This window comes from Staurois parvus, unplaced genomic scaffold (genome assembly GCF_062004578.1).
Source record: "Staurois parvus isolate SC_StPar_1 unplaced genomic scaffold, SC_StPar_1.0 ptg000147l, whole genome shotgun sequence".
NCBI classification, from domain to species: domain Eukaryota; kingdom Metazoa; phylum Chordata; class Amphibia; order Anura; family Ranidae; genus Staurois; species Staurois parvus.
In genome coordinates this window covers 9,215,384-9,238,720 of record NW_028317943.1, presented here as the reverse complement: position 1 = coordinate 9,238,720, position 23,337 = coordinate 9,215,384, and the positions used below count along the sequence as shown (strand labels likewise).

At 39.9% G+C, this 23,337-nt stretch overlaps 1 protein-coding gene across 2 annotated transcripts in view; it reads left to right on the top strand.

The window, feature by feature from the left end:
- The window catches only part of SLC38A4 (solute carrier family 38 member 4), a 102,825-nt gene extending 85,400 nt beyond the window's left edge, over positions 1 to 17,425 (top strand). For both annotated transcript variants that reach the window (XM_089674017.1, XM_089674018.1), the window contains exons 14-16: positions 1,083 to 1,227; positions 3,394 to 3,491; positions 12,328 to 17,425. In XM_089674017.1, the coding sequence (XP_089530143.1) occupies positions 1,083 to 1,227; positions 3,394 to 3,491; positions 12,328 to 12,429 (345 nt within the window). In that variant the 3' untranslated portion in view covers positions 12,430 to 17,425. The remainder of the gene's footprint in view (positions 1 to 1,082; positions 1,228 to 3,393; positions 3,492 to 12,327) is intronic.
- Positions 17,426 to 23,337: the final 5,912 nt, after the last annotated feature.

Here is a 23,337-nt window from a genome sequence, read left to right as displayed (position 1 = left end):
TACAGTCAGGTATACCCTAACAATATATAGCTGTTGGTACATTTAAAATTTTAAAGGAAATTTTAGTCAAGTTGTAACACATGCAGCCAGCCCATACATTAGTCAGTTTTTTTTTTTTGTTCAATGAGCGATTCCCCCATTCACACATACAAGGTGGGTGGGGGAATCCTCCCTGCTCAGCTGTTGTATTCTGCCATCAGAATACACTGATCAGCATTGCAGGCTACAGCTGGCGGCACTGATCAAATGGCAAAAATCTGACAGGGCAGTTGTACAGAAGATAATCAGTAGAAAATAAAACAATAAAGCATTCATGTGCAATATTTTATCTTTACCTGACAAAAAAACAGATTTTTTTTCCCCTTTTTAATTATTTATAGGTCTCCACTATAATATTAAAGTGGAGTTCCAGTCGCACTGTGAAAAAATAAAAGTCAGCAGCTACAAAAACTGTAGCTTCTGACTTTTAAAAAACAGCCTCTTACCTGTCCCTCGATCCCGCGATGTCCTCTCCGCAGCCCATTTCATCGACTGTCCAGTGTTCCGGGCGCCAGCATTTTCAGTGTGGGCACCCGGCTGTCGAGCCGCAAGCTGTCACAGCCAGGTGCCCACTGCTTGCGGTTTCACAGCCGAGTGCCCACTGCACATGCGCAAGTAGCACTGCGCTTCCTGCATGGTCCCGTAGTCTTCTGGGACCTGTCACGTGTCTCAAAAAAGACTACAGGGACGGAGGGGGGGAGGACACCTAGGACTAGTGGGTTTCTAGAGGAGTTTTTTAGCTGTAAAAACACTGAAACGCAGCAAAACGTGGTAAAACACGGTAAACCGCCTCAAACTGGCATTTTTGGACATTTGTTTGACAAAAAAATTATTTACTATGGTTAAAAATGCTAAAAACGCAAACGTGGAAAAACGCCGCTAAACGGCAGTGCAAAAATGCTAAAAAAAAAGCTGAAAAACTCTAGTTTTTAACGTGACTTTACACAGCTAATGTTACCAGCTTTATCAAAACATCCAGTGTGCATGAGGACTAAGAATTATAATCTGTGCATTACATATATTATTCCTTTTATGTTTTTCAGATTCGCTCATCACTCACTACACTGTTGTTTCCTGGAAGGCCATTCAGCTTGCTTAGGCATTTCGTGATTGCCCTCATCCTTTTGGTTTTTAATAATACTCTGGTCATATTTGTGCCCACTATTAAGGATATCTTTGGCTTCATTGGTATGTTATTCAGTCTGCATTTTTTTTAACACTAAATGAAATATGTATATAATAGGTGAACTTGAGATTTTGGGGAATTTTCCTCCTGCTTTGTATACAGTAATCATGTCCTGCAGCAAGGCTAACTCCAGATTACCATCATATCTACTAACATATACTGTCTGGTGCCAGATAAAACCCAACAGGCACCAAACTCTGCCCAATTCCAACCAGAATAAAAACAATTTGCTGAGTTGTTCCTTAAAAGGAACCTACCTGTTCATAAGCAAGTGGGGTTGATTTACTAAAAGAGTGGAGATTTTTAACTTGGCAAACTAAATGTTTACTGAGCTTAATCGATAAGGTGAAGCTGTGCCTATAAAGGTGAAGCTCTCCAAGCAAATGGGTATTCCAGTTGAATATAAATAATAAGGGATCCTCCTGCGCTCATGGGAATAATTGACAAAATACAGCTGCTGTCACTTAGCTGATACCAATAAGTGCAAAATAAAATTAAAAATTAGTGAAGCGCTTGTATCACATGAATACAATCATGTATCTCCATATAGTGTAATTATAAATCAAAGTGACCACTATATATAATAAATGTGTGTTGACTCCCTCTAGTGAAAAGAAAAAATAGTGTCAACCAAAATAGCTAAATAACACACATTAGGAAACTAAATATATAGTGCATAAATCAAATATAATGAACAGAATATATATACGTGAAAACAGAATATTGGCCACATACAATGGTGTCTAAATTATACATAAATGATATATGCCATAGGTGAACAAGACAATATCAAAGGTGAAAAAAATATTCCATGCATGTGACTGTGCTTTAAGCTGGAACACACACGTGATCTCCACTTCTAAGTGCAAGTACTCTCCTTCAAATGGCAGCAATGCCTGCTCACCTCCCTTCCTCGACCCACACAGGGCCTCAAAGCAGTTACCACCTCAGTGGTGTATTCCTCTGGCAGACTCCTTATTCCTCCTCCTCTCTTATGCAACTCATAAAAAGACAAGAAAGCCTTCCATAGTGTAGTAAATTTAATAGGCAAAGTTAAAAATTACAAAGTTTTCCACTCACATGCTCCTTTCCATAAAAAAGCGTTTTTCCCAGCCTGTGGGTAGATATGCATGCACCTGGGGGAATCCAATATGGCCACTGTGTCCGGACATACGTCACCAGGAAGTTTGTCTACTTCCTGGTGACGTATGTCCGGACACAGTGGCCATATTGGATTCCCCCAGGTGCATGCATATCTACCCACAGGCTGGGAAAAACGCTTTTTTATGGAAAGGAGCATGTGAGTGGAAAACTTTGTAATTTTTAACTTTGCCTATTAAATTTACTACACTATGGAAGGCTTTCTTGTCTTTTTATGAGTTGCATAAGAGAGGAGGAGGAATAAGGAGTCTGCCAGAGGAATACACCACTGAGGTGGTAACTGCTTTGAGGCCCTGTGTGGGTCGAGGAAGGGAGGTGAGCAGGCATTGCTGCCATTTGAAGGAGAGTACTTGCACTTAGAAGTGGAGATCACGTGTGTGTTCCAGCTTAAAGCACAGTCACATGCATGGAATATTTTTTTCACCTTTGATATTGTCTTGTTCACCTATGGCATATATCATTTATGTATAATTTAGACACCATTGTATGTGGCCAATATTCTGTTTTCACGTATATATATTCTGTTCATTATATTTGATTTATGCACTATATATTTAGTTTCCTAATGTGTGTTATTTAGCTATTTTGGTTGACACTATTTTTTCTTTTCACTAGAGGGAGTCAACACACATTTATTATATATAGTGGTCACTTTGATTTATAATTACACTATATGGAGATACATGATTGTATTCATGTGATACAAGCGCTCCAGTTGAATATAGCTTCACCAAATGCACAAAGCTAAGGAAACATTCTGTACTCATTAGCAAATCAACCCAAATGATGTGACTTTAGAAACAGATGTGTTATCTATTTTGAGAGCAGTTTCAGTTGATTCTTTATATGACTGATGATAGGATGGCCAGCAGCTAAAGCACTTGACTTGTACAAATAGCTGTCATGTGAGGATTTATGTTTACTGAAATGTATTTTAATGTTTCACTTTAAAAAAGGCATATCAAATTGGTACAAAAATGAATAATACAAATTTCTTGTAATTGTAGGTGCATCTGCAGCAACAAATCTGATCTTCATTCTTCCAGCTGCATTCTATCTACGAATAGTGAAAAAGGAATCTTTCCGTTCTCCACAGAAAATTGGGGTAAGAGCATAACAATGTGATAAATGTAAATGTCTCTCAAGTGAATTTCTGCTGGTCCAGCCATTTGTACCTAGCATTCCATAAATGTAATAATAGAGGAAATTTCCTGCACACTATTTAGATAGTTGATTAACCAAAAGAGACTTTTTTTATATGCAAAATGATAAGGTGGGTTGTGAAAGTGAACCAACGACATTTTTCATACATCCTGGGAAAAATGTTAGGACGTGCCCACATCACATAAATTAACCACTTGCCTAACAGACACTTATACCCCCTTCCTGCCCAGGCCAATTTTCAGTTTTCAGCGCTGTTGCACTTTGAAAGACAATTGCGTGGTCATGCAACATTGTACTCATATGAAATTTTTCAAATTTTTTTCACACAAATAGAGTCTTCTTTTGGTGGTATTTAATCGCTACTGGGTGTATAAAAAAAAAGAGCAAAACATTTTTTAAAAAAAGTTTTTATTTGTTTCTATTATAAAATTTTGCCAACAGGTAATTTTTCTCCGTCGCTGGTGGGCATTGATGAGGGACTGATGCTGCTGCACTGATATGCAGCACTGATGGGCACTGATAGGTGACACTGATAAGCATTGATAGGCGGCATTGATGGCCACTGACGGGTGGCACTGTCTGATAGCACTGACTGATGGCACTGCTGGGCACTGATGCGTGCAACTGCTGGGCAGCACTGATGGGTGGCACTTATGGGGGGCACTGATGGGTGACACTGCTGAGCACTTATGGGCACTGGTGGGTGGTACTCCTGGGCACTGCTGTGCACTGGTGGGAGGCACTGCTGGGTGGCACTGCAGGGCACTGATCATCAGTGTCGATCTGCTCAGCAGCCGGTTATCGGCAGTGTTTTCCTCACGAGAGTGCAGCCGATAACTGGCAACTGTATTTTTTGGGTGATCTGCTGTGTCCATAGGACACAGCGATCACGGAGATCTCCAGGTGCGTGCCACTCAGGGCACGCAGGAGGGCGAATTCTGAGAGGACGTCATATGACGCCCTCCCAGAACTGGACAACCGCGCTGTAGCCGTCATTCGGCTATAGCACAGTAAGGAAGTGGTTAAGGAAGGGTAAGGAAAAGGGTTAGAAACAAAATCATTAAATAACATTATATTTATCTTGACATTTCAATTCCTCACCACCCACCAGACCAACTAACTGTCCATAATTAAACTTATTGTAATTAAATTAGCAGTAAAAGAAACTTTGGTCTGTTCCTGATTTTGTGTAAAGTGCATAATACATAATGTAAAAACCAATAAGTGCCAACCTTATTATCTCCTTTCCCACTTTTGCTGCCTATCTGTATCTTATTTACCCTAAAAAAACATAACTGGAAACTATGGAATAAGCTATTTAAATTTAGCTTTAACATGGTTGAAAACGCAAATATAAAACAATTTACTTTTTGCCATAAATGAATACATTTTAATATAAACATACATACAGCTGTGAGAGTACCTCAGAAAAATGTTCCCTTAGCTTGTCTCAGCCCTCCAAAAACTGCTGGTATGTGGGTGTGGCTTAGGACCAGAGAACGGTATGCGGAGATGTGATGTCACACAATCCCTCAGTTATACACACCCTCCAGCCTCGGTTCAAGAAAGTGCACAGCTATCTGACATTTCTATGCCTGCCAGCATGTCTCCTTTGTGCATTCAGGAGAATACACAGGTGCCAGTGACTATGTCAGCTCTGCTTACAGCACAGGATCTGTGCTAATCAGGAGAAAGCTGGTAGGAAGGGGTTAATGTTAAAAATCCTAGGAATCCTGCAGCCTAAAGTGGCAATGTGGACCAGGAAACATTCTCATGTAAAACTCTGTAAACAACAATTCACAAACTAGGTGCTGTGAATAGAGCAGGACAATATTCAGCTGTCAGTAAATTTCCCTAGACAAGTACAGCATTACTGAAGTGATGCCGATCTATGTCATAAATCACTGGTGCTGAGTTCTCGATCTTGTGAAGGCAGAGACCAGCAGGGAGAGGACACCAGCTCCCCCACCCTTTGCAGTGTATTACATGGAGGCTCATGCTGGTCTCGTCTTCAGCACAGCCTGTCACTCACAGGAGAAGGGGAGTGGCAACACCATTTTTCTGCTTGTGTCAGATTTATTCTGTTCAGAAAAGCACAGGGGATTTCTGGAGAAGGGGATTGCTTCAAGATACCAAATTAAGCTCAAATGCTTAGTAAAGGTAAAATCTATTTAACTGTAGGATTAGATTGATTTGTATTTTTTAGGTTTACAACCACTTTAATGTAAAGCCAAACACCAATCAAAATGTTACTTGCTAATAGAGGGTTAAAACTTCTGTGAACTTTTTATTGCTCTCTATGTCCTCAATAGATATTGAAAGTGTGTGAGAGTGCAGGAAGCAGGAGCAAATTCCTGCAATGGAGCCTAGCAGTGAATAATAAAAATAGTTTGCTGGTAAAAAAAACAGTTAGAAACTCTGTCAGGTTTTGTTGTTTCCTTATGGAGGAGATTTGTACTCAATTCCTGTCCAGGTAATGTGTAATGGTTGAAGTGGTAGTAAAGTTAGGGATTACAAAAACTGCGGACAGGGCAGGGTTTTAACCACCTCCCGCCCGCCATATAGTCCAATGATGGGCGCAAGGTGGTTCTCTCATTCTGAGAGTACGTCATATGACGTCCTCCCACTCTCACCGCATATGCGCGGCTCAGGGAGCGCGCAGCGCGGTGATCGGCGGTGCGCTGTGACACAGCGGATCACTGATCACGGAAAGAGCCGAAGATGTCGGCTCGGTCATGTGATCAGCTGTGTCCAATCACAGCTGATCACATGTAAACACGGAAATGCCGGTTATCTGCATTTCTCTCCTCTTGAGCTGTCAGGCTGACAGCTCGAGAGGAGAGGAGAGCCAGTAATCGGCATTCCGCAGAGGGGACATGTACACTGATCATCAGGGCACTGATGATCAATGTGCCCTGATGATCAGTGTAGCCCCAGCAGTGCCACCTGTCAAAGTCCATCATTGCCAGCTGTCATTGCCGATCAGTGTCATGTGCCAGTGCCTATCAGTGCAACATCAATGCCACATATCAGTGCATACCAGTGCACATCAATGCCACATATCAGTGCCCATCTGAGCTGTCTTTCAGTGTCGTCCATCAGTGCCAGTCAGTGCCGCCTATTAATGCCAATCAGTGCCACCTATCAGTGCCAGTCAGTGCCACCTATCAATGTGCATCAGTGCCGCCTAACAGTGCCAGTCAGTGCCGCCTAACAGTGCCAGTCAGTGCCTCCTAACAGTGCCAGTCAGTGCCGCCTAACAGTGCAAGTCAATGCCGCCTATCAGTGCCAGTCAGTGCCGCCCAACAGTGCCCTATATCAGTGCCATGTATCAGTGATGCCTTTCAGTGCCCATCAGTGATACCGGTCAATGCCCATCAGTGCCACCTACCAGTGCCTCCTCATCAGTGCCCATCAGTGCCACCTATCAGTGTCCATCAGTGCAGCCTATCAGTGCCCATCACTGCAGCCTCATTAGCGCACATCAGTGAAGGAGAAAAATCACTTATTTACAAAATTTTATAGCAAAAACTAAGAAAAAACCTTTTTTTTCAAAATTTTCAGTGGTTTTTGGTTTGTTTAAGAAAAAATAAAAAACCCAGAGGTGATTAAATACCACCAAAAGAAAGCTCTATCTGTCACACAAAAATTATAAAAATTTTATATGGGTACAGTGTTGCATGACTGCGCAATTGTCATTCAAATGCGTTAGCGCTGAAAGCTGGAAATTGGCCTGGGCAGGAAGGGGGTATAAGTGCCCAGTAGGCTAGTGGTTAAAAACAGAAGTGACCCTAGAGGTCATAAATGCCCCCTCCACCCCCCACGCATGGCAGTGGGTAGTGTGATCTGAGTAACACATGAGCAGCTCAGATCACATTTACGGCCCACTCTGTGTGCCTCAGTGATGTGACTCATCTGCTCATACATGGGAGTGACATCAACATGGCCTGGCTATTCAAGTGGCCAAGGATAAAAAAAAACCTGGAAAGAAGACCAGGTACAGATGGAAGGTGCTGGGGACCAGGGAGAACTGCGTCATCATAGATCTGGAGGGCTCTTTTTGTAGGTACATCTGTCATAATGTATTAGTATGCAGAGTATACTAGTACATTATGACTTAAAGAAGAACTTTGGGCAAAAATGTTATTTTCCCATGTAGTGGCGCTGTACCTGCACTGCATGGGTTAAGTGCTCGTTTTGTCCAGGGGTGCAAGGAAAAGCTACACTTACCCAATTCTTTGATCCTCTGGAAAACAACATCCAGTGGTGGACTGTTCCTGCCGTCCTCACATCCAGAGCTAGACTAAGGACGTGATGACGTCAGGAACAGTCCATTCACAAGACTTCTAGTGTACAGGAGGGCATGAGCATCGGGGGAGGGGGGCAGTCAGTGGATTAGGTAAGTATATCTGCACTCTGCAATCCCCTAGACTAAAGTGAGCAGTTAACCCATGCAGTGCATGCACAGCCCACTGCATGGGAAAATACAAATTTTTCTTTAAACACTTTCCCGCTGCCCTATAGCAGAAATACTGCTACAGGGCGGCAGGGGTGCACAAAATCATGTACATATATACATGATTTTTCATTTCCAGTTAGGCTGGCAGCCTCACCTGTAGCTCACTGGGACCCAGCTAGCGATTCCCAGCCGGAACCCGGCGATCGCTGTGTATCACCTGTATATAAACAATACAAATCTCTTGCCTGTCATCTCCTGCACACTGCTTTGTACAAAGCAGTGTTCTTACACTTTGATTGCCCCACATGTTAACCCCTTCCTGCCCAGTGTCATTAGTACAGTGTCAGTACTTTTTATTAGCACTGATTACTGTATTGGTGTCACTGGTGATCTCAGTGACAGAGAATCAGTTCTCCCCCTGTGTCAGAATGCCCGCCACAGTCCCGCCATAAGTCGCACATTGCCCCCATTAATAGTATAAAAGAAAAATTCCAGTAGCTATACCGTCATTTGTAGACTCTATAATGTTCACATAAACCAATTAATTTACATGTACTAAATTTCTGACCAAATTTGACTTAAAATTTTTATACTGGACATGTTTAACCTCCCTGGTGGTATTCCCGAGTGTAGCTCGGGGTAAAATGTCTGTACCAAAAGCGGTAACCCCGAGCTACACTCGGGCTTACCATGCAGCGCTGTATAGGGAGTCCCTGCAGCACTTACCTTGTCCTTCGCTCCCGCAATGTGTCCCCTGCAGCGTCCCCGGCCATCTCCTCTGGCTGATGCCGGCATCCGCCTCCTGTGTTCCAGTCCCTGTGACGTCGTGACGTACGGGCGCCGCCGGCGGCGGGAAATTTGAAAATTTAAAAAAAAATGTCATTTTTTTCAAAACGATTTTACATGGTAAAACATTACTGTTTCAACCCATTTCACATACATATTGTCCCTAGTGCTTTGTCCTGTGCCCTGCCTGCATTTTGATTGTTCTTTCTGCCTGGAAACGTAGAAAAGTCCATGGCGTCCAAAAAGTGTCCCTTTAGGTCAAAAGCGGGTTTAGATCAGCTAGAGAACAGCGATAGTAAATCAGAACCACTTGCAGAATTGAGTGATAATGATTCGTGGAGAAATTCGTCATCAAACACTAAAAACGATTCTGCGACTTTGCTCAGTGATGTGCGAACTTGGCGCTATATTTCAAATTTCAGTGTTTTTGGTTTGATTATATTATTGAATTAAATGTATGATTTAGAATCTTGTTCAGACAGATTTCAGTGAGTTATTCCTAAAAATTACAGCCTACAATAAAAAAACTACATATTTCCATGCAAAATAATTGTACCGCTTTCAGCACCAAAAATATGATATAATCATACCGCTAGGGAGGTTAATATCAAAAAGTCAAAAATATTGTTTTTTTTCTAAAAATTGGTGGGCTTTTTTTTAATGGCGCAAAAAATTTAAAAAAACCCAGGCAATCAAATACCACTGAAAGAAATCTCTGTGTAAAAAAAAGGACATAAATTTAATTTGTGTGCAGTGTTACATGACCACGCAATTGTCAGTTAAAATAACACAGCGCCATATTGCAAAAAATGGCCTGGTCAGGAAGGGGGTAAATCCTCAGGAGGGCAAGTGGTTAAACTTGCAGGGATGCCCATTTTTTGCGTTTAGCAAGAAGATTTTACTACTACTTTAATGCATAAGCTATAACAAATGATACATTTTGCTTAAAATGATTGCAGGGTTCCAGCCCTCCAGTGCTTTATCTTTTAAACCAGTTGAAAGGATTTCTCTGAAGGTGTAAACCCTTGCTTATGCGCAACCATCAATAACAGGAGCTATGCAGCCTTTTGTTAAAAGTGTAAGAAAGCTCATATGTTTTGCCTCTTCTGGCCAGCAGAGGGAGTATTGATCCATTCATCACATGTTTGGTGTCAGTGAATTGCACAGTTTATACAGTACACTGAAGACAGTGAAAGTTTGCAAAACAAAGATATTCTGTGATACTTAGAATTTCTACAATTAAATATGATTAGGTTGCCTTCCTAAACACTGGCATAATTCCTTTCAAGCCTATAATACAAAATCTCTTCTATATGCAACTTACTGCACAGTAGTTAAATTTAGATGTTACTATATAAATCATATTTAATAAATATGTTTTCTTTCAAATTGTATTATTTCCGATTTCACAATAACTGAACAAAAGCATTTGCCTTTCTTGTCCTAGCCAGTTATCTATGTTAAAACAAGTTGCACTACACGCCCTAGAAATGTAGAGGCAAAGAACAATTACTCATTCATGTAGAACAATTGTTGAATGTATTAAACAATGTTATAAGTGATTCACAGCTGTAGGGGGTGCTGTTCCACACTGCATAATGTGGTTATTCATCCCAAGCATAAACCATAGTAATCTGACCTAGTTTTTTCCTATTTTCACAAAAGGTGCAACAAATTATAGAAGTCTTCCAACATGTTGAAACAAACATGCTATTAGACTGTTAAAATAGCAAAAGATTCAAGACTTGGAAGTAGAATTCACTTCATAGATGCTATTGCATCTATTACTATAAAAGACAAACGTTTTGGCAACATATGGGCAGCATAAATAAAAGCAAAAAAATGTAACATATCATTAAAACATGCATATACCCAAATGTCAAAAGTACAAGAGTGATTGAAATACTCATTAACTGGAGAAAAACGCTGCAAACTTCCTCCTGTGCTGCTCACATAACCAAAGGCTTACAGTGACGCTGATTAAAAAGAAAATCTATTCAAATATGTTTTCTTAACTCAAAAAAGTACGTACCTGGTATTGCTGCCTCCTCTAAATCTCCAAATTCTTTTTTCTTGTGTCTTTTTTTTGCTGCTGTGATCCAACTTCCAGTTAGAGGAGGACTGTGTTCATTCTCCATGGTCTCCACTGTATGTGGGAACATAGCCACCCTATCTTGCTTGTTCCCCAGGGACAATAGGATGTGTAGTGTGCATAGAGCAATGTACATATCCACAACAACTTTTATCCTCAAGTGAGGAGAAAAGGAGAAATCTGGTTGCTCAGAGAGGACATAACAAGGTGGTAGAAAAGCACAGTAAGATTTCTTGAAAAATAAATCACAGGGCCATTAAAGTGTTACTAAACCCACAACAGTAAAATCAGTCTGTATATGCAGTAAAGCATGCTTGTTATACTCACTGTGGAACCTAAGGGGTTAATCCTCTGCATTGTGCAAAAATGCTTTTTTATCCTGGCTTCTCTGATCCTCCTCTTCTTCCAGTGCCCCCTTCTTATCTCCTGATAAGACATATCGTGTGGAGACACTTTGCACATGCTCAGTTTGGTGTGTATTATTTTTTTTTTCTTGGGAGAGTGCATGAGCTCCGCACAAGGCCAATTAGCACTGCCCAGACAGAGGTCAGGGGTCCTGCATCCTCCTAGAGCAGGTGGTGAGGGGCCAAATCCAATGCCTAAACATTTTTTACCTTAATGCAATGAATGCATTAAAGTGTTACTAAACCCACAACAGTAAAATCAATCTGTTTATGTAGTAAAGCATGTTTATTATACTCACTCACTATATTCATCTAAGGGATTAATCCCCTGCATTGTGTTAAAAGGATGTTTGATCCTGTCTTCTCTGATTCACCCCTTTTTCTACTGTCCCCAATCCATATGCTGATAGAACAGAGCCTTGGAAGCAATCTGCACATGCTCAGATTGGTGTGTATTTCTAGAGAATTTTGTTTTCTTGGGAGAGTGCATGTGATTAACACAGGGCCAGTCAGTGCTGTCTAGACAGAGGGTCAGGGGTCTTGCAGCCTCATAGGAGAGTTAGAGCAGAATTAAAACTCCATCTACAAGCTATAACCAGAGCTCTACTGAACACTGATAGAAGTCACAAGACTGATCTAACTGCTGATGAGAAAAGGTATCTAGAAGTTTATATTTACTAAAATAATTGCATTTCCATGTAGTGTGTACTGTGGGAGACCAAATAGAGTGAATGCCGGGTCCTGGGTTTAGTAACACTTTAAATAGTGGATGTGCATGGATTATTTTTGAAGAATAAATATATTGTTAAGTGTAATTTAAGCATTTGATCCCAAGAACAGAGATCACATGGCTGTGCACTGGAAGGGGTTTGGAAGATTGGTTTACCTAGGAAAAATATTTCATCCCATGTATTACTCTTTTTTAAGCATCCCAACTAGTTTGTTTTAAAAGCTTTATGTTGATATTAAAAAAATTGACTTTCTGTAGAACAGGATGTTCATTGATCAATTTCAATGTTTTTCTTTTGCCCTACAGGCCCTTGTATTCCTTATTGTTGGAGTCATATTTATGATTGGAAGCATGTCACTTATTATATCCGATTGGATCCATAACCCACTTTCCTCCAAGCATCATTAACCTTGCCTGTGGCTTAACACAAGAGTGAATGGCTATAAGACAGTTTTTCTAAATGAGTCCAAAGACTGTTGTTGGTACCAACACACGTGGTACGGAACACTTTTTAAGGGTTGATTATTTATGCATTATACATGCACATGTTTATATTCCTAGAACTACTGAAATTGACTACATGGAAACAAGTGATAAAATCATGGATGAGCTTCTGGAATAAAGATCGGTGGAGGATACTGGATGATGAATTATGCCGGAACATTTTTGCAACCACTGCTCATGCCTGTAGTAGAGACTGATTCTGAAAAATGTGCATCTTGAAAAGTAAACATAATGGACTTTTTTCTTCATACTGAAAGCCCCTAGTAGTCTCCTTATTTCTGGGTGTGAACTACAACATCATACCGAATAGTGAAAGCTTAGCTCCAACTATTTCCTTCAGTTTTGAATAGTGTGACAATGGAATAGGTTCAGTTGAGTTTTTTTATTGTCATGTATGTTCCTATTGGGTAGATTTCCCTTCACCTCCTGTCAAAACAAGAAAACCTCCCCAGTGGGGATACATATTTTAAAAAAAACTAAATGTTTTAGGGACATAGAACTTCTGTTTTATTGCTACCCTATCCTATTGACAATTCACCCCCTCCTCATTTTTTGAAAATCTCATCAATGGAATCACAAACAGAACGCCTTACAGAAATGTAAAGTCTTCCCCACTGTATCCACAACAAAAAAAGTTGTCTAGAGTTTGGCTTTAAAGGCCTTCAAAACCTCTATTTCAAAGCTAGCATCATAGTCATAAGTGATGTAGAGTTTTATTCACAGTTGGATTTCAATTTTGTCATGATATTTCTGGTATTTTGCACATAATATGTATGAATAGTTGAACCATTGTACAGATCTGTGAATATCTACTCCAGTCCTAAGATTCTGGATTTATAAACCTTTAGGTATGAAATAATAGTAAACATGAGGAAAGGTAGGGTGCCTGGATGTACAGCATTTTGGTGTGGATCAAGATCTATGCATGTTAGTACTCAGACTTTTATAGAGAAGAGGAAAGCTACTGTTGCACTTGGTAACCGTTTCTGGCATACATTTTACCTACAGTGTACCTGAAGTTTTGGTTACCTAATATTTAGTGGATCTGGCCTTATCAGAAATAGTGCAAACTAGAAAACAATGGCAACACCTAGTTTATAAGACATAAATTTGTCAGATATGGTCATTGTATAGTTTTATCTACCCAATCAGTTGTTTGATATCTAAAAGCTTAAAGCAGAACTGCAGTGCATTTGAGCACCACAAACCAAAACCTATTTAATTCATTTTTATTAATTCAAATCACCCCATCCATCCACATCTCCATGCTTTATTTCGCTGAGAAACCACTTTGACAAAAAAAAACCCTAGCATTTCTGGCTGTGGTCATCTTAAGTAAGGGCAGACGATTCATGTAGCATTTACTTCCTGGAATCAATCTGCCCTTAGCTCAGGCATGCAGGAGGGAGTGTGTGCTTAGCTAAGAAACCCCTGCTCCCTCCTGGGATGAATGACGTAATTTGCCTAGGCCTGGAAACCAGGAAGTAACTGAAGAAATGTACAAACAAAATGATAACAAGTAAACATGATATACTTTCCTATCTATTTACTAATGTTTGCAGCATAAGGATTTAAATAGTTAATGTTGGTCGAGAGATTTAAGCTCCACTTTAAGCAGCCTGCACACCTACAGAGGCTGGCTGCACATATACAGTTTCTTTTCTTATAAAGATGTACAAACATGACTTTTATAGAGAAAACCCTGGCTCCAGCCTATCTTGGGGAGAAAACAGTAGCAGAAAATTGGGAAAATCGCCCTGACCAATTAATTCTTCTGAGAAGGTTCAGGCAGGGGTTGTCTGCCAGAGTCAGGAAAAGCTTAAGGTAGTACGATTGTTCCCCAATCAAGCCATGGCTGAGCTAGATATAGATATATATATATATATATCTATCTTATATGCATCTTTTGAAGTCTGCTGATAATGTTATTCAATTTCACATTGTCAGCACTGCAGATCTTGGTAATTGTGCCCTTGTGGACATCAGTAATATGTTAACTAAAAATGTGTATTCTCTGTTAGCCAATTCCCTGAATATTAATATGTTGGTCTGTTGAAATGCTGGTTGTCTAAAGTGTATGAATAGGCAGCACTTTTTACTTTTGGATTTAGTAGGGAAAATGTATTTTTGCTGTCTTTGTCATGTTAGGGGAAATTCCTCTTACTTCCTGTTCTGAAGACGCAATAGTTGACAACTGTTAAACTGTAACTGTACTGTAAACTGTAAACTGTTGAATTTCTCACTTTCTGCCTCTGTGACAGTGGTCACCAGAACAAATATAGATGGTGAAACCTAGTGGGAACACAGACAAACAAAACCTTGACAGGGGTTCTGTTCCTTCCATACTATACCCAAAACTAAAAGCAAATACAGTAGCAAAACAGACACACTTTGCTTTTCAAAACTGCATTAGACACTTTACTTGCTTGAAAAACAATAAGCTAATCCATTTTCTGTTATGCCCATAAGGTTCAACAGAGTATAAAATGCACCTTTATTTTCAGAGCAATCACATTTGCAAATACATTCAGTATATGGCCATTATTTTACTTCTGACGTATTTTCCCAAAGCAAACCATTTATCAGTTTTCTGTAGTATATGTCCAAAGATACTCCATTCTATAAATGTGGTTCTGGGTTACTAATAACAGCATGTCTTATTTATAAATGCACCTGAAAAATGAATTGTCTGTATGTCTGTCCCAAACAACCACATACTGTATATCCCTCCTCTGATTTTTGCAGCGCAAGTTTTAAGAAGAGAGAAAGCCTATGTTTGGTGCAGTGCTGGCCTTTCCTAATTCAGGCAAAAGTGAGACCTTGTATATTTGTCTCTGAACAATTCCCATTTACCGTATTATTGTGTCTTCCACAATGACCCTAAGCCGTGTATGGAGAGCACTTAGGATCAGGATAGCTTGTTATTGACTGATAAAGCCTATGTACTAAATATGTTCAGTGCAGGAAACTGGGTTAAAAAAGATATATATTTATGTATATAATATCCTATTTCTATTCAAATCTTAGTGTTATTCTGAAAGAATACTATCTGTGTGTGTTGTATAATTTTTAGTTCTGATACACTGAAATTGTTTTCTAGTATTCCTGGTATGTATGGTACATTGAACCATGCCTTTTAAATGATGTGATTTGCGTGGTGTTCACGTTTCATGAAATTAGAACCACACAGGGCAGTGTATAGTATAAGCCACGGGTGTAAAACTGGCGGCCCTCCAGCTGTTGCCCAACTACAAGTCCCATGAGGCATTGCAAGATTGACAGTTACAAGCATGACTCCCAAAGGCAGAGGCTTGATGGGATTTGTAGTTTTGCAATAGCTGGTGGGCCTCCAGTTAGTTTGACACCCCTGGTATAAGCCATCCCACAGAACCCATGGGAAGTACAACTTGGCAACTGTCATAGAGGATACAGAAAGAGAAACTTAGTCAGCCTGTCATGGTCTACAATGCAAAATAAAAACTTTGGCCCCATAACATCACCATAATACATAAAACTTGCAAGCATGACATCCTCTTAAATTTAATGCATTGTCAACCAGACATCAATGAGGGTCAAAGCTACTTTGCTCAAATATACCCAGTAAACTGCACCAAAACCTAAATATAGTTTTGTTGTTACTCCTAATACCCTTGCTGTTATGCAATTTTACTAAATACTTCTCTAAATGGATGATTCTGTATCACTGAAGGTATTTAAATTGGAAGATTTACCTAACAAATGTACCATTAAGATTAGCAGCAAACTACAGTCAGCTTAACTGTGTCAAGCTGCAGCCATTACAATGCATTACATTTAAAGACCTGGGTCCATCAATGTCCTTTCTATCTACAGGAAGGATGCACAGGGCTCCCACACTATTAGTTGAATATCTGGCATACCTGGATCAGCCCTGATAATAAGCTTTGCCCCTTGCTGTGAAGTTAGATGCTTTTAAAAATATCATCCTTCTTCTATCTAACATTTTATTTCCCTTGTGCTGAACAGGCTGGAAGTCCTTATGCTTGTATGTAGACATTGCCCTAACATATGACTTCATATCATACAAAAATAAATATGTGTATATAGAGATAATATTGTTGTACATGGACTGACCGGGGAGTGTTGGTAGGATGCTCCCACACTTAGCTCTTCTTTCCTTCAAGACTCATATTGCTTATATGGGTTGCTATAGAAAAAGCTCCAAATCTGGGGCAGATCATCAATGGCAGTTCATTATATTGTTGCAATCCCGCTAGAGGGTTGAATTACCCTGTTCTTACTGAATTTCTTGTTTAGCTTGTCAGTAAAATGACCAGATATTATACTGTTTATACTGTAAATCTCTCCAAACACTCTCAAATGAGCTCATATCAACTTTGTAAAGAATATTTTACTATTATACCAAATGGTGTTAATCCCATCTTTAGTGCAAATGTACATTTTAGCAGAAGATACCTCAGACTGATTAACTATACCTTTTTATATATGCCATTACAGCAATATTTATTTACTGTTAATATACAACTCTCTTAGAGCTCATGGAATATAGTGATACTTTTTTTTTTCTTTGGTAGGGTTTGCTATATTTTCTAGTATATGGGTATTTCTCTGTCTTCATAATATGCTAGGATTAAGGGGAAAAACAACTGTATTGTTCTCCCACGTAATTAATAAAACACCAGTTGGTAGTATATATTTGTATTATACTGTATGATATGTTTATGTTTTTTTTTTCAAAAATGCACAAAAAAATTCAGGGAGTATGCTCAAGAATGATTTGAATGGGTTTTTCAAATTGGAATTGTGCTGTTTTACTAAACTTGTTTGTAATATACTAGAGTTTTTCATGAAATGTTTTTATAGTAAGGAAAATAAAATATAAAAAACATTTTAAACCAAATATTGCATTTATTTGTATTGTTCCTGATCAATGCTTTATAGAACATAATAGAATATATGTGACATTCATATTAGTGACAGTTGTGCTTGTGCTCCTTTATAAAAGGGAAGAATTGTCCCAGGAATTCCATATCCTTCACCAATATCTAGTTCTACATACTATTTTCTTCCTTAGTTCAGATTGCTTTTCTACAAGTTTGAAACTGACGCAAACAATAGACACATACTGATATGATTGCTATGTGCAACGCACATCCTTTTTTTGCCACCTAACAAGTGCACAAAGTAAATTAAATATATAGATGCACAAGGAAAAATACACTATAAATACAAGGCATAATGTATGGAGTTCCTAACACACAAACAATATCTCCTCTCTCAGTTTTTAACATTTCTTATTTACAAACTGACATGTTAACAACATAATGTTGGGTAAGTCACATAGAACTACTAGTGAGCATTTGAGCCTTAAGCTGTAAGTACAGTAGATGAATCGAATCTCAGCTGGTTCAGCATAGACTGACCGAGATTCGGTCCACCTATGGGCAGGCTCATTGTACCCAAGTCGATCCATCCATCGACTTTGTTACAACCAGCATGTTGGATTTTTAGCGTGTGATTACTGCCTGTGGCTGTAGCCGCTAGCAGTTATCATAGTGTTCTCCTGGCAGTGCCGGTTCCCTGATAGGAGAACACAGCAGCTCAGAGGGAGGGATTTCTCCCATCAACGCTGACTGTGTTTGTGAGGGAATCAAGCTATTTTCTTTCCTGCAACTCATGGTTGCAGGAAAGAAAATCACATAATCTATGGCCTGCCTGATGCTGTGGTTGTCTGCTTTTTCTCTGTATATTCCTCAGCAAGGAATTTATTTAAATGAGATCTCCACTTTTGGCACCATTAGAGGTATTGGAAGCCTAAACAAAGGCCTACACTTAGGCTAGCCTACATGAATAGATGTCTTTCATTCAGTCTACAGGTTGAACAAGAGAAATGTAGTAGATTCATCCACTCTAAACAGCAGCTATTGTATTCATCTGATTGGATACAGGCACTGCTTGGAAAATATGTTTCCACCCAGCTCCTTTGACAATAGTCGTTTGAAAATTCAATTTTTGCTGAACCAAGAGGTGCCAATAGGGTCATCCACAGCTCCAGTTTCAGCAGGAATCAAAATAAATTAGAGCCACATATGGCAAATTTTACTCTGTCCGCTCAGTATTAACACATCAGTTTTTAAGTGGGATAGCTCTTTAAAGCAATAATAGTCAATTTACTTGATATAGGGGTCCTCAGATGAAACCCCCCTTATCTTCAAAGGGCATACAGTACATTGTTCAGTATGTTTAATGCAGCAAATCGGTAAGGGAGTGGACATACTGCAGTAATTAGTCAGAGACTGCAGACATGCTGCAAGCATGGTTGGAGACTGTGGACATGCTACAGTTGTGGATAGAGAATGGGCAAATTATGATGGTAGAAACCTGAAATATTTTACAAGATAATGATATAGATTACTACCATTACATGTCAGCACACCCAACAGCTCCTTTAAAGGCCACCAATTTTGATATTCTTCATTAAGATCCAATATCAAAGGTGTGGAAAAAAAACACAACACACAAAAAAAAAGAGAAAAAAAGAATGGGCAGCAAACAAAAAGTAAGAACGTGGAAAATAAATAAACAAAATTATTTATCTAGTAGAAACCAGTATAATAAATATTTTCCTTCAATGCCCTTGAGCAAGTACGTAGACAAAGAAAACACTGACTGCTGGCTGCTTGGATGATTGACCAAGCTGAGTAAGAACAGCTTAATCACCGGGGTCTCCAGAGTTTTAAGACATTGTTGGATAACTAAACCCATGCTCTTTCATCCAAAACCAGAGCTGACAGATTTGAATGGGTCACACTTTTATAATATTGTTGTCAGATTCATATATTCCATCATTAATCATGCAGGTTCCTGTCTAAAAAGATTATTGACAGTTATTCAGAAATTATTTTACTCCTTCTATGTACATTGTCCTAAGGTGGAGGCCCAATGAAACAACACCTGTTTATTATTAAAGCCCAACTCCAGGCTCAGTCGCACACCCCTCCCACATAAGTGAGTGGGTTGAATGACGATGGGTGTCATTTAACTGGAAAAAAGTGGCAATAAATCATTGAGCAAGTGGGTCTGCAGGGGAAAGCACTAGAGATTGGGTGCCTTTGAGTTATAAAATATAGGATAAACTACTATGTAGCGCTCACCCCCAAAAAAGGCCAGCTGATTTGGTTCTTTCCCGATTAGTGCAGAGGCAGCCAGGTACACAGCAACAGTCCAATTGTCTAGGGGTCTTTTCTTTTTTCTTTTTCTTTTTCTTTTTTTGGAGTAAGTTGGATAGGGATACTGTGATTCTTCAGAACTATGTACAAACAGGAGAACGCAATTACCATAGCTGTACTTCAAGAACAAATGTCTTCTGTCAAACTCAGAACAAAATCCACTTGTGAGATAGTAGTAGAGGGAAGAGGTATGTACCCCTCAGGAGAGGAACTACTTGACTTCCAGGTTAAGAAACAGTTCCCTCAAGACAATACTGAGGAGGCTGACAGTATGAATCTGTTGTGGCTTAAGTTAGCAGACCGCCTGTTTATCAAATCATTACAGTATAAATAAATGAAAAAAATGACCACATGTACATAGACCTCTAAATATCAATGATAACAAAGTTTTCATTTTATAAAAGAATGTTTAAAATATCTTTCATGTTAAACTAAACATTGAAGTGATTATTAAATGAGATAGGGCTAAGCTTTTGAAGTAGATGCCCAAATCCTTTTATTAAAATAATGTATGAACAATAAAAAAAAGTATGTTTTAGCAGATTAATTTAAACCTAAGTACTGAACAATTTTATTCAAAGAAAATAAGGTTAAGTCATACAAAGAAAAATTCCCCTCTTTATTATACTGTGAAAGTATTTGGCATATTGACCTTGAAGGAAAAAAAAAACAAACTGCAAATGCAATTCCCAAATGGTTCACTTGTTATGAAATGATGCATATACAATCTATAACAATAAAGAAATTACAAAAATAGTCAATCTTAGTCCAATTTCCCTAATAAAGACTAGATATAAGTGGTAATTCCTTATTATTGTAGTTATAATCAAACAACCAATATTGCCAGTAAATCCTAAAATAGTGAAAGAGGAGCAGTCAGGCCAGAAAAGGGATTTGATACTGGAAGTCATGGTGGCAGTACACCTGGTACTTCTGTATATGCAACAAGAAAACATGTGACAGTATTCCTATTGCAATGAAAATGATTGCGTCACATTGTTGTTTAACACGTATCTGTTATGTCATCCATGCACCCATGGGTCTGTACTGGTGGCAAGGGAGGGGATCTGTGCTCGAGAATGGGATGGTACTGGTGCATTACACACTCCTGACCCCTGTACTCTGTGTGTGTTTACACGATAGACACTATGTTGTACATTTCATACTGTACTTCTGTTCTGACCTGGGGTCTGTACTGGAAGATGGTCTTTACCAAAGGGGAAGGTCTGTACTGGAGTGGGGGTCTGTACTGGAAAGGGTATGTACTGGTGAAGGTCCTGTACTGGAGTCAAGGTCTATACTGGTGGGGAGGGATGGGGTCTGTACTGGGTCATGCGGTCTGTACTGAAGGGATGAGGTCTGTACTGGAGGGGGTCTGTATAATGTTGAGGGAGGAGGGTCTGTACTAGTGAAGATGGCCTATACCGGTGGCGGGAGTATGTGCTGTGGGGATAGAGGAGGTCCTTACTGGAGGGAGTGTTTGTGCTGGTGGGGAAGGAAGGGTTCTGTACTGCAAGCGTGTGTGTACTGATGGGGAGGAAGGGGGTCTGTACAAGAGCTAGAGGGTCTCTACTAGTGGGGAGTCCTTACAGAAGTGAAGGGAAGGTGTCTGTACTGCAGGAGGCAGTCTGCACTGGTGGGGAGGGGGTCTGTAATGGAAGGGGGGTCTGTAATGATAGGAAGGCATGGGGTCTCTACTGGGGGGGGACATATAATGGTTGGGAGGGGGTCAGTATTGGAAGGGGGCTTTTACTGGTTAGGAGGGAGGAGGTTTGTACTGCAGAGAGGGAGGCTGTATTCGCCCGAAGAGAGAGGGTTTGTACTGCCTGTGGGGAGAAATCAGAACTATGTGGGAAAATGAGGCTATGGGGGAAGATCTGTACTGGGTGGGGAGGATATGGGAATTTTTGATTGTACTCTGTACACTGGCCTCTGCATTACATAACCCTGACTCTTGCACTCTCTGAGTTATGTACTCTTGACCCATGTACTCTGTTAGTTATGCACTCCTGAACCCTGTACTCTGCACGATAAGCACTCTTGCCTCTCCTAGACTTTTCACTCTGTGTATTAGGCATTCTGGACCCCTGTGCTCTGTGCATTACACACTCCTAGTCTTGAAGTCTGTGTGATACCACTTGTATTCTTGTATTCTGGACAGTACACACTTCTACAACCTAAACTTTGCAGGATATGAAAATTGTCCCTCTTGGTCAAGTTCAAAAGTTGGGAGATATGTAATCATCCCAGTTTAAATTGATTGCATTGTATTTTAGGAGAATACAAACACTTCACTATTTCTGTGTAGTTCAATTTTAAAGTGTTACTAAACCCACAACAGTAAAATCAGTCTGTATATGCAGTAAAGCATGCTTGTTGTACTCACTGTGGAACCTAATGGGTTAATCCTCTGCATTGTGTAAAAAGGATGTGTGATCCTTTCTTCTACTTTCCTCCCCTTTTTCTAGCGACCACCACATATATCCAGACTGAACCGTAGGCATGCACATGCTCAGTTTGGTGGATATTGCTAGAGAGGTTTTTTTTTTCTGGGAGAGTGCATGTGATCAGCACAGGGCTAATCAGCACTATCCAGACAGAGGTCAGGGGATTTCCATCCTCCTAGAGCAGAAAGGAAACTCCACCTACAAGCTTTAGCTAGTGGTGGGCTGGACACAGATAGAAGCCACAAGACTGTTCCAACTGCTGATGAGAAAAGGTATTTAGCAGTTTATATTTACTAAAATAATTTCACTTCTATGTTCTGTGTACTGTGGGAGACCAGATATAGTGGATGCAGGGTCCTGGGTTTAGTAACACTTTAAAGTACACTGCTCAAAAAAATTAAAGGAACAGTTTGAAAACACATCAGATCTCAATGGGGAAAAATATGCTGAAAATCTATACTGATATGGACTGGGTAATGTGTTAGGAATGTAAGCATGACCCACTGTTTCATGGAAATGAAAAGTATCAACCTACAGAGGACTGAATTCAAAGACACACTGAAAATCAATAAAAAAAATGATGCAGCAGGCTAGTCCATTTTGCTGAAATTTCATGGCAGCAACTCCAAATGGTACTCAGTAGTTTGTATGACCCTCACGTGCTTGTATGCATGCCTGTCAACATTGGGGTATGCTCCTAATGACACAATGGATGGTATTTCCTCCCAGATCTGAACCAGGGCATCACTGAACTCCTGGACAGTCTAAGGTGCAACCTGGTGGCATTGTATGGACCGAAACATGAAATCCCAGAGGTGTTCTATTGGATATAAGTCAGGCGAGCATGGGGGCCATTCAATGGTATAAATTCCTTCATCCTCCAGGAACTGCCTGAATACTCTTGCCACATGAAGCCAGGCATTATCGTGCACCAGGAGGAACCCAGGACCCACTGCACCAGCGTAGAGTCTGACAATGGATTCAAGGATTTCATCCCGATACCTAATGGCAGTCAGGGTGCCATTGTCTAGCCTATAGAGATCTGTGCGTCTCTCCATGGATATGCCTCCCCAGAACATCGCTGACCCACCACCAAAACGGTCATGCTGAACGATGTTACAGGCAACATAACATTC